Genomic DNA, 13218 nt, shown 5'->3' with positions numbered 1-13218 from the left:
ATTTCAGCAAATGCATATATTTTGAATGGACCCACCATTTTACAATAATATTATTTAACATTAGTTTCTTATCTCAACAAACCTAAAAACTTGAAATCCTGCTATCAGAAAAGCAAGCTTGCATATTAAATAACTTCCTATGCCACACAACATGTAGGCTATTTATTTCAGCCAATTCTTAAAGCTTTCTACATTTTGTCCCCAAACTGTATTTAACTAGGATGAAAGCGCATACATTCAAAATACAATGGATGGTGGGCACTGTTAAGGACTGGCTCATTTATTGCAATGGAAAACTCCTGTGTGTCTAATTTTCCCATGACAATCAGAACAATGGTGAATGGATTGTATCTCATGCTTAATATTCTGATGTTCAAAACCAATTACAAATGTACCCTGCTAAATTCATGAACCTCTGAGGCAGCCTAAAATTGAAAGGGCTTGCTACTTCACTATGAACTCCTCATTATCATGGAATACAGACTTTAACAGTGCCATTCTAAGCAGAATTAACAGCTTTCTAAATACATTGAAGTCTATGGACTCAGGTGGGGAATAGCAATGCTTAGGATGGCATTGTAAGTGATCAATCCAGACGTTCTTCCAGGTATGGACAGCCAGTTTGTATATTCAACAATACTGTCCGGACAATGGTCGGGTGTCGGGGGGGGGGGGAGTTATTCAATCACAGAAACTGTAACCCTCATAAGTGGTCTGTCTAAATTATACATGTAGCAAGAGATCTCAGTTATTTTACTTCTGAACCATGCCTATATGTTACGTGACCAATTGCTCGTCATATCTAGGCAAATTCATACAAATAGAAATGAACAATCCAGTACCTCCCCCTTGTTACCTAGAGGTGCTGCCCTACTCACAGGTAGCCTTAAATAGTGGGGCACCCCACTTCTGACCTGAACCAGATACCCACAAACTCAGAACAAGGAAGGCACTCTTGGCCTGAAACACAGAGCTAGCCACAGCTCTACATAAAGGTTTCCACTTCAGGTTGCACAAGGCAGCCCTCCAAGACAATCTCAAATCTCCCCCTCCACCCAGCAGAGGTATGCATATGGAATAACCATGGGTTCCACCAGGTACAGTATCTGCATTTCTAAAGTTATTTAGTAGCCACCAGGCGGATAGCATTTCAGAACTTCACGTAGCCCTTTGTGTGATACCTATGTCTATGTGGACATCTTTTGTCTCCACACCTGTCCTTCCTGCTCCCTCCCGCACAATACTGAGATAAACCAATCAAACATTCAAATTATTAACGATTCTTCCTGATGTCTATCAGGAATCCATTTCCCACCTTTTGTCTAAACTTGGGAACCTATTCAACCTGCCTTGGCAGAACCATTAGTGTTCATCAAACCCATTCAGCCAGCTCCAGTACAGCCACCCAGCACCTGACTAATCTCATCAATGCTACTGTGAAGCCAGACTCTGCCCCTGAGACTTCATTGGTCAAACTTAGGTTTTGCTCCTCCTGGTGTCACACTCCCTGGAACCCTTTATTGGTCCAGGTAATTTTTTGTCTTTACCTGAGACAAGCCTCTCAATGCCTCCCATTGGTCCACATTGTTTTCCAATGTCTATATCCTCCAAAGCACATGGCCTCCAAGGGTGCCAGTTGCCCTGATGCCAACTAGCAGTGCATCCCCAAACTCTGATTGGGCCATAATCCCTTCTCTATGGACATCTGCACATCTGGTAGCTATACCCCCCGCCCTTAATGCTTCACTGATCTCTTTAAGACAACTTCACCTTTTTATTTCCTAGCTCTCTGAGGGAGGGGTGTGTGTGTGTGTGTGAGAGAGAGAGAGAGAGAGAGATTCCATTGATTACCTGAATGTATCAGGGTTATTTTTTAATAAATTTCATAAAAAGATATTTTCTGTCTGTCGCCTGTGCCACTCTGAGAGGGTTCTGACTCTGGTATAGTTGGAGTATGGTCCCTCGCTTGTGCACCTATTAAGCAAACAATCTCTTAGCTAAATTCCTCCATCATAACTTAAACAGAGACCCGGTGTTGTGGCTAACATCCTAGGTCTGGAAATGAACATAATGCTTCTGTGTGACATCTAGGGCTTTCTCAGTTTCTATTTATGAACACAGTTCAACGCATAGACACAGCTCCCAAAAGTTTCTCAGATTTGGGGCTTGCTGGAAACAGGTTGCACCCAGAAGGAAAGACTCTTGAAGCAGCCATTAAAACTCACTCCATGGTCCATAAGAACACAGGAAGAACACAGAACCAGATCAGTGGTCCATCTAGTCCAGCATTCTGTTTCACACAGGAGCCAATCAATTGCCTATAGTGTCCTCCCTTAGCCATTCCCCCCCCCCAAAGTGAAGGTTCTAGACTCTTCGTCACGGGAAAGGTGTTCCAGCTCCTTAATCATCTTGGTTGCCCTCTTCTGTATTATTTCCAGCTCTGCAAAATCCCTTTGAAATACAGGGACCAAACTTGTACACAGTATTCCAAATGAGGGCATATCATAGTCACATGCAATGTTTCCTCTAAGCTGTGGAGACTTGTGAGCAAAAATTCTACTTTGTGAGCGACTGGCATTAAAATTGTGAGCGAGCAGTTTGCCTGCTGCATAAATTAGCTTGCTCTGGAGCCATGTTTCCTGAGCTAAGACAAAAATGTGTGAGCCGGAGGCTAAAAAACTGTGAGCTAGCTCACACTAACTCAGCTTAAAGGGAACAGTGGTCACATGGCCACATTATAGTATCTGTAGGAAATAAATGGATTACAGTTTGCATTTTAAAAGGAGTGCTAAGTTACAACGTAAAAAGAAAAACTACAGAAAATAAATGAATGAGGTTAGTTACCCGGTGGTGAATCACAAATGTATATACCATGATGACTACCATATTAACATAGCTTTCATAATTACTCTAGCAAAGTTCTTAAAACCTGGAAGAGCACATAAGTAAGTAAAATGTTATGAGGTAGTCATAAGATTAACCAATTTATTTTCACAGAATCCCCTTCACTGTGATAGTCTTAATAATCACAAAAGTAAGCATTTCTCAGTACTATGACGAATCATTCCACAGAGACTTCATCTCAGTAAGACATTATTTTCTACTGTACAATTAGTATTTAAACTGTGCCAAAAGCAAATGAATGGTGATTACAGTGCAGTGTTTCATTACACTTACAGAATATCAACATGTTCATTTCCATTATCAACTAAGCAAATTCTGACTAGAGTTGGAAGAGCTATAATAATTCTCAGAAATATGAGATGATGTCTCACTTGAGGGCCAAAAGCCAGGGATAAGGAATCAAGCATGGCCTCTACACTGCCTCTTGCTTGTAAAATTCCAGAGCCATCTACTAGTCCACTGTTGTAAAAAAATGCTCAGTACTTAATGGATTTCTGGTCTGATACATTAGGTTATATATTATTCTGTTCTTATTGCCAATTCACTTACTAAAATATTTTTTTAAGATAATGGGTTGGATCCCAATATGTCCGCTCCACTGAAGCAAAGCTCCTTGCACCAACTTGAAGTGAATCTGATGACACAAGAGCCAGGAGGGCAATGGTGTCCACTTCTGCCTACTCCTTGCAGTTGCCTATGTTGCACAGCTTTTCCTCTATGCTGGTACCTTTTCAGTGCTCACTGGTAGCTGATGGGGTCTGAACAGCAGGCATCTGTTATGGCATTCACTATTTTATTTTGGTTTCAACTGAAATTTGTTTATTTTTGTAAACAGCCATGTACCCATGGAAACGTGGGATATAAAAAAACCCAGCCTCCCCAATTCCCAAGAGTTTTATGAACCAAGTTCAGCAGAAGTGGGGGGTGGGGGAATTATCCCTGCATCCCATCTCAAACTATGATTAGACACCAGAGTATTTATTTATTTAAATTGTACTCCATCCTCCCCACAAGCAGGCTCAGAGTAGCACAGAAACATTCACAACACTTTCAACTGAAGGACAGGGCGGAAGTTGAGAAGGATACAAGAAGTAGAGGACATTATTATGCATGGCTAGATCGGGGTTCCCCAAAGTGGTTCGCATGGGCACCATGGTTCCCCGCAACACCATCCTCAGCACCCACCAAGTGTTTTCAAAATCAAGTCAGGCTTGAGCCCAGCAGGGCTTTTGATTGGCTGTGCAGATTAAAATAATGTTGCTTCGATAGCAGCTGCCACCAGTGTTGGTTTTATTCTGTCTCACACACTTTTTCCCAGTGTATTTTCTAAAATTACTTCTCTTGTCCCTTATACTTGGGCTGCCCTCTGCATATGTGTGTGACTCCATCTTTCATGGCAGCCATTTTGTGGTTGCACCCACAAATTTCATAATTCCAGAGGTGTCCACATGCTCAAAAAGATTGGGAAACTCTGGGCTAGACTGTGGGACTTTAGAGAGTAGGACCCATGTTCAAATCCCTAACCATTTATAAAGCTCACTGGTGACCAATGTTCCCTCCAAGCTGAGTTAGTGTGAGCTAGCTCACAGTTTTTTAGCCTCCAGTTCAGACATTTTTGTCTTCACTCAGGAAGGATGGTTCCAGAGCAAACAAATTTATGCAGTAGCCAAATCGCTCACTCACAACTTTAATGCCAGTAGCTCACAAAGTAGAATTTTTGCTCACAAGACTCCACAGCTTAGAGGGAGCATTGCTGGTGTCCACCCTCACTCAGACTTACCTTACCAAATTTTTCTGAGGTTAATAAGTGACAAGGAAGCACATTGTGCTAAAGTTCTTGAAAGTCAGGGAGGACACAGTGAGAGACAATTATCTTTTCATATTTTTAATGTGTTCAAATAAACAAACTTCTCCCACCACCACAGTCAAATATCTTCAAGCATCAGTGCTGCATAATTAACCACACAAATGTCCCAATGCAAAGGGGGGAAATCTGATGGACCCCACATGGCAAGACTTTCTTTTCTGAATAGCAGACTCCTCTGCATTATACAGAAAGCTGCTTTCAAAATTCAGGAAATCTCAGAAGCGGCACAAAAGAGCTCTTGTTCAAAAATAATACAAGTCACTGGCACAGAAAAACACAAGGCTGCATAAAGAAGCTCACTGGATCAGGGCAACAACTGACAGTTATACACATTATTCAGCAACATCTGCCCACATTACAAAAACTGCTTTTAAAATTACAAACCAAAATACTACTATAACTTTCCTAGCATTGTAATCATCACAGAATATGCTTGGGACATAACCATTCATCTAACAAGCACGAGGGGGAGCAGGTGCACAGATCAAAATATCCACTTGGGCACACATGGCTAAGGTACATATCTGCAAACCAAGGTGATCCCAGTTGCAGAAAAAAAAGCGTATTTTATTAAAACAATTGACTTGGGATTAAAACACACTGAAAACATTATGAATGGTGTTTGTGCATGTACAGATATCACATTTAAAATCCTAGAGTTCAGATGTGAAAACCAGAAGACAAAAACATGTAAGATTGCCTCCACCCCTGTCCACTTACTCCACTCCTCACAGCACTTCCTCCAGCTTGCCTACCACCTTCCATCTGCTTCTCCCACCCACTCACCCACACACTCACACCCACACACAGAGCACAATAGACGTGGTGGACAGGTGGTTCAGCAACCAAGTGACCGGCAGGCAAAGTCAAAGCACACCAGTGAGAAGGGGACGAAATATCAAAAGTAGGCAGGCATGCACGCAATCAAGCAATGAAACTGAAGCCAAAGCAAACAAGTATGCAAAAGAGCAGCTGCCTGAAGAGGTGTGTGCCTTGCAGGGTCTCCCTAGGTTTCACAGGACAGGCAAGGGCAGCTTTTGGGCAACCGTGATCTACCAGGAAGTTGGTAAATTACGCTCCAGCTGTGTCTTCACCGTCCATGCATCCTACCCTGCTTGATAGCTGACATATTTTAACTGTGATTGATTTTTAATCATAGTGTATTTGTTAAAGTTTATTTATTGTATATGTTGTATTATTTTACCTGGTATGTTTTATGTGTTGCTAGCCACCTCAAGGCCTGTTCAGGGGACAGGGAGAGGGATATAAATTTGATGAATAAATAAAAAACTGTATGGCAATGAAAAGGGGGAAGCAGGAGACAGAGCTGAAAGGACATGTCAGGTGCTGCAGCAGTGGTGAGGAGAGGGTAGTGGTGGGATTTCCTCTTCCCTGTGACTCTTTGCACCCCCTCCCCGTTCTGCATAATAATCATATATTTATTTTAACCTGGCATGACAAAAAATACAAACCAAAACACCCCCCATGCAATAAAATCCCTTTATTATTTTTGTATAATACGGAACACTGATATTGTGTATTTGAGGATTAACAATGAAAGGGGTGAGTAGAAAAACAGTGACTCCCATTAGGCTACACAGGAACACACATGTGAGCTTCTCTATGTCCACACCGAGCAAAAGGCAAATAAAATACATGTTTCAAAAATTTAGCCCAGCAAAGTCATAATGTTTTTTTTAAAAAAAAGAAGCAGTAACCTATACTCCAGAAGAGTTTTGCTGAGCACCACTGTACTCAACACTGGCGGGGGGGAGGGGGGAACTGCAGGCAACCAAATATGCAATTTAGTAACTATAAGAGAAGCAATAGCATTTCCCTGAAATTACAAGAACCTGTATTTCATTTAAGCCCTATATTTCATCAAGGAAACAGGAACAGAAAGGCAGTAAATGAGGGAAGAGACCGCTGAAAATTTATCGGATAGATAGGAGACAAAGCGTTTCCATGGCGCTAATAGCAGGCAGTTTAATCAGGGGGTTATATCCATAACATGATTCCGCTTGTATTCTCAGTAGCTTCTTACCTGATGTGTGTTGCAGGAAGAGACTCATACTGGCGAGACAGAAACAGCTCCCTGTGTTTCAACTGATGTTTCTGTTTATCAGTCAAATCTACCTCTTTAGGGGCTTCACATTCTTCTTCAACTTCTTCTGCAAGGAGGAAGAAAGGAGAAGATTGACATTATCTTTAGACACACAACTGCAGGCAGAATTTTTCCCCTATGACCCTCACATCTTGCTTTAATGGAATTGCTTCTTTCATTTCTTAAAAACAAGTGGACACTTTGTTCCTTCTAGCAACCCAATTTGCTCTCTAAAGAAAATGGCCTGTTCAGGTGGGAAAAATCAATTCACAAGAGTGTGCTGCTTGCCCTACATGGGGGGAGGGGGAAGGATTTCATTCACACCTCCCCCTGAAATATTAGTCTTTTATTGGAGGAATATGATTTGTTTATAGCTTACTAGTCTCTCATCTATCAAAGTATTTAAAGTGACAGGCCATACATTTACAGAACGCACATTAAAATGCATGTTATTACATTTCCTAAAGTTGCCACTTCCTAGAAGAGGACTGCAAATAATGATGCATATAATAAAATACATAAAATAACACAGTTTTTCTTTTTTTAACATTGCATCAAGCCATTAAGGAGTGAACTATATGAGTTGGATCCCACTAGCTCTTCTGGTGGCAAAAAAGAAAGGGTCATCTTTGGCCAATAAAAAAAGCTATGATGGGAATCATGAACAAAAGCCAGATAGGACAATAGCTGTAGTAAGGTGATGAATTGGCTGAGATTGAATGGAAAAGCTGGCAGGATCCAGCCTCCATTTCATGCATGAGCGTTATTATTTATATATTTATTCACAAAATTTATATCCTGCCTTTCTGCCCTCACAAGGGCCACCAAGGCAGCTAACAATTTAAGATACGTGATAAGAGCATATTTTAAAGCCAGTAAAATCACCCCCCATCATTAAATCAGCAAATTAAACAAGAGTTAAAATACATATAAAAACAGGCATTAAAATATCAGTCGGGAAGACAGGATCACTGAAACAAATGGATTTTCCCCAGGGAAAGAAGAGTTCCAGAGCTTTGGTGCCATGGTTGAGAAGGCCCTCTCCCAGGATGCCACCCACCTAACTTCAGAAGGCCGAGGCATCCAAAGCAGGGCCTCAGTGGTCACCTTAGTGGTTGGGCAGGTTCATCTGATCTTTGATTAGAGCAGTCACAGAAAGCCCTGATTTAAATCGGGTCACAGCTGCCTTTTCTATACCACTACAGCTAACAGCAGCTTGGAGGAAGGCAAATTATCAGGAAATAGCATGCGGAAAGGGTGACTGTACCTCTTTTCAGCCACAAAGTATGGCTGGAACACTGTATCCGGTCAACAGTGAATAATGCTGTTGAAAATTCACCAATGGTTGCGCATTACATGTAGGCAGGTGCCAATGTAATGAGATGAAGTTTATAATCCTAAACTGCCATCAAAAAAAGCCCTTTCAAATGCAAAACACTGAACAGATCCTATTACAAAAAGAAACTAGATTCATTTATGAATTAAAAACATATCATCCTTTTGGTATGAATCAAAGCATGGATTTTACATCCTATATTAATTAGCAATAAGTTTTCATGGTACTGGACCTGTGCAATTGCAACCTGATATTATTCCCTAAATACATTTACTTTAGCAGCTAGGTTCTAATTGTTTGACCTGTGTGATGGCAGCCTGTTTTCCTTGTTTCTGATTTAATTAGATTAGTAATACCTTTTACTACTTGACCTGTGTTGCTGAAGCCTGACACTAGATATAAACTATGGTGCAGCACATGGTAGGATAAGGACCCATGATCCTTTCTGACTGAATATACTGGCTTTTGTATGTGCCTCTACTGAGATTGGGGTGAGTCTTCCTGCAGCTCTATATTATACATCTATGCAATTTATACATAATGTTTGATTGTTTATCCTAACTTGTATTTGTATTATCCTAACTTGAATTTGTATTTAGTCCCACTATAGCCTATTGGTTTTGAAAAAGAATTACTCGAACGCAGTAGCAGCTTGCATCCGGACTACGCGTCTCTATGGTTTATGGAATTCTAGAATGTTTGGATTATCCAGGAACTATATGAGTCCACTCCATGATGAATGAACATCAAGCTGGACTATGATATCACAATACAACTGGAGTGAGAAACACTGAAATTTTTGGGACTTTATTCTTCTTTCTGTATATTTGTTGTTTCTTGCAAGAACACCTTGGCCTTATATAGTTATATTTCTGAATTACTGAATTTGTCATTCAATATTATTTATATACATATATATTTTGTTTATCTTCAGTCAGTGGTTTTTTGTGGTTTGTTCCTGGAGGGGAAACAGTGACAGAATTTCTGGAGTTCTGGCCCCGCTGGTGAACCTCCTGATGACACCTGGATTTTGGCCACTGTGTGGACTGAATGAGCCACAGGCCTGATCCAACATGGCTTCTCTTATAGAGCCAACCCTACTTAGCTTCCAAAATCTGATGGGGTTGAGCTAGTCTGGGCCATCCACATCAGAATTCATGATACTTAGCTCTCAGTAAATAATCTGGATGAGACTGGGAAGTTAATGACTGGATAAGGAGAGCCTATAAAATGAAGTGGAGTGGTAGAGAAGGTGGATCTACCCTTACAAACTCCCTGAAGTGGCAAACTTCTGTCTGGGTTATACACAAACCTGAGACTTCAGCTGGGGCATCTCATGACTGAATACGCCTCCAACAATTGCCAGTGAAAAACTCAGATCAGATCAAAGGACTCTCTCAAACTTTCTCCTATACTTAGTATAGGAACAAAAGCACATCTTTCCTCTCTGCCTATATGATGTGCACATACTACCTCCAAGACTACTAGGGATACACACATGGGGACAACATTTCAATAGAATGTATAGAGTGTAAAAGCCTGCTTGCTGAGATCATACAACTGAGTACTAGATTTTATCCAACACAGCAATCATGCAGTTCAGGCTTGCATGTTCATGTCCTATTCAAACATTGCACCCACACAAGGATATCCAGTAACACTGGGGGTACAACAAATGCGCCAGAAGGGTGATGGTATCATAAAGCACCCCCACCACAAAAGGTAGATCCACTTTCTCTACCACTCCCCTTCATTTCATGGGCCAGGATAAAGGTCCTAGCCTAGCCTTCTCATTAACAGTTAATTTTCAGTTGACAAGGATTTTCAATTTTTGGCTAAGGAGGGGCATTCGATCATATCAGTAACCCCCTGCAACTTTAAGAAGTACAAAACAGGCAATGGTTTTTCACCTAAGCTAGAATTAATTCTGTGAACAGCTCCACATGTTTAGCCATGTTAGTCTGCAGCAACAACAAAAAAAACAGGTTGTCCATTTGTGCCTTTAAGACCTCAAAAATGTATTCCAGCATAAGCTTTTGCCAGCCAGAGCATACTTCATTAGATACTCTCACTCACAAAATCTTTTCCTGGAATAAACTGTGTTAGTCTTTAAGATGCCATGGGACTCATCTTTTAAATTAGCATATTGCTTGTTCAAATTCAACTACTGTGCAAGAAAGTCTTTTGACATCCAGGAAGGAAGAATGTGTATATTGTCCAAGGCCCTAATGGGAAAAAATGATCTTTTCTAATAGAAGTCATGAAATAAACAGATGGTAGAGGACCTAAGCAAAAAACACAGGCTGGGAGAAACAGCTATGCAACTGTTAAATTAAATTTAAGTGAGGCACTTGAGAGAGGTAGCATATATTATGACAGGCATGTACAAGCGCTCTTGTTATATGAAAATCACATTTGGGAAATACGGCTATATTCCTCCAACTATATGATTTTGCCAGTCATACAATAAACCCCGACATTTTAAATATTCAAACGTAAACACTACATCTTAACTTTGGAAGGAACCAACAGATCAGTGACAGAATGCATGCTTTCCATGCAAAAGATGACAGGTTCAATAGTCAGAATCTCTAGTTTGAGGATTCCAGGGAGAAACATCTGGAGAGTCATAGTGAGCCACAGGAAACAACACTGGGCTATCTAACAGAATGCTGCCTGATACAGAAGTATAAGCAAAGAAAAGCTTCCCACACAGATTCCATAACTTCATTCAGACAACAACTGCATGCCCAGCATTTATTCAAAAATGAAAATTTAAAAATGAACCTCAGCATTATTTTTTTAAATCCCCCAAGTTTCAGTTTCTTGCAGTGATTTTTATTTTAGCTTACCTGATTTTTAGCATGCCTTCAATTCATATAATACAATCTTATAAATTATTATAATCATTCAAAACTTTTATCCTGGCTCATTAACCAGCTTTTCAAGTGCATCCAGATGCACTTTCTTCTGAGATCACAAGAACCTCACTTATTTTATCTCAGAATTAATGACACCTAGATTTTGTATTAATTAGTCTTCTTGCTCATTTAATTAGCTCATCTATTAAACTCTAAGGAAAAATGAAAAGCATGTTTCACCCTTTATGTCAAATAAGGTACCTAGTTTAAAGCCACCTACAATGCCTAGATGGACGACTTCTCCCACTTAAGAGAGTGAATTTGTTACATACTGTACATGGTTTTGTGGTGTTTCAGTATAGTATTCAGACCCAGGATTGTTTTGGAAATCTGGAAAAAATTTTGGTCCAACAGACTCGAGAATAAAAAAAACCAGTAAAAAAATATCAGCCCAATCCTGGAGCTGGCTTGGCTTCTCCTGCTGCCTGGTTTAAACTGGGCGGCAGGAGAAGGCAGTGCAGAGCTGCACTGGCAGGCAGCTCTCAATTCCCCACCGATGCAGCTGATCTTGGGCTGGCTTCTCTTGCAGCCCGATTTAAATCAAGCTGCAAGAGAAGCCTGTTATAGCCACACCAGCTGATCCTTGGGCTGACTTCTGCAGTCTCTTTAAAGTTTAAAGGGACTGCATAAACTTGCCCAACAAACAGCTGAGAGGTGGGAGCAATCAGCTCATTCCTCTCCACTGTTTTCAGATCTACCCGAGATTCCCAAATATATCCAGGGTTTTCTCGAAATATTTTTCCGGTTTTTCTGAGAGAATGCAGATACATTTGGGAAGCCAAAATATACCCAAAAAATACCAATTAGGTATTTCTCTGGTATGTTTTCAGCTCAGGTAGATCCGAATGTACACCCTTAGAAGACTGGGATAAAATGTAATTGAATATATAGCACATAGGACAAAGGGCTCATAAACCTGCAATATGCATATACATTTCCAAAGGTCCCCATACCTTTCACTGTTGTTAAATAGGCAAAATATACATTAACACAGGATTTAGTTAAGGACTGGCAAGGAACTTAACAAAGATATAGCTGAACTAATTAACATCCAAGAAATATATTAGCTCTTATAATGAGTGTGGGATAGCACATATCCTTCCTCTTATAATAGATGCTATACCTCTGTACCTTCCTATTGTATCTGCTTATCTTGTTCACCCTGCAGTAAATTCTCTGTTAATCCTATTTTGCCCATCTAAGCACAGTTGAGAGTGGCCCACATCCACTCTAAGTAAAGCAATTACTCTTTTAATTAGATCTTATTTTAAACTGGCTCCTCTTAGAAACATCTATCCTGGCCTACAACAATTCTGTTGTGAATATAAATGTGCTCGCCAAATGGATCTTTGCTATATGTACGTGATGACACCAATGATGACTCATGACCAGTTATGTGGCATTAAATTTTGTTAAACTTGATGGTACCATTGGAACCCTGTCCATATTATAGTAAAGGTAAAGGTTTCCCTTGCTCGAAAGCCAGACGAATCTGACTCTAGGGATGCGGTGCTCATCTCCGTTTCCAAGCCGAAGAGCCAGCGCTGTCCAGAGTTGTTTCCGTGGTCATGTGGCCGGCATGATTAGATGCCAAGGAGCACGAAATGCTGTTACCTTCCCACCAAAGTGGTACCTATTTATCTACTTGCAATTTCTTTTCTTCTTTTTTTGGCCCCCTGAAGGGGATTTTTTTATTGTATTTTCTAAAACTAAATAATACATGGAAAAATAGGAAAGAGACTACATACTATAGGATAAAGTAAAGAAACCTCTAAAAACCCAAGAGTGGGTGTCATACAAACTGCTTTAACAAGATTACAAGCTTATATAGCTAAATATTCATATAAATTCATTGAACATGTTCATCATCTTTCAAAGTTCCACTCCAACTTAAACATCGTCTACTATGACTTCTTAAAGAGTCTAAGAAATCTTATTTTAAACATTCTTTAAGCTTCAGAGCTATAATAACAAGTCATTTTTTATCATTTGGCTTCCTCAATCTATAGCCTCGTTTTGGGACCACAGCCCCCAGATTTGAGTCTGATTCTTCACCAGAAGACGGCTCTACTCCATATCCATCTTC

The 13218-nt window shown here is 40.3% G+C and overlaps 1 protein-coding gene across 1 annotated transcript in view; it reads right to left on the bottom strand.

Annotated features, from left to right (window-relative positions):
• Positions 1 to 13218, bottom strand: part of MTA3 (metastasis associated 1 family member 3) — a 169872-nt gene that overhangs the window by 143674 nt on the left and 12980 nt on the right. Inside the window, 1 exon segment of the mRNA XM_015418000.1 lies at positions 6816 to 6942. Coding sequence (XP_015273486.1) covers positions 6816 to 6942 — 127 coding nt within the window.

This window comes from Gekko japonicus, unplaced genomic scaffold (assembly GCF_001447785.1).
Source record: "Gekko japonicus isolate JY-2015 unplaced genomic scaffold, Gekko_japonicus_V1.1 scaffold1225, whole genome shotgun sequence".
Lineage (NCBI taxonomy): Eukaryota > Metazoa > Chordata > Lepidosauria > Squamata > Gekkonidae > Gekko > Gekko japonicus.
This window is presented reverse-complemented; position numbering and strand designations above follow the sequence as displayed.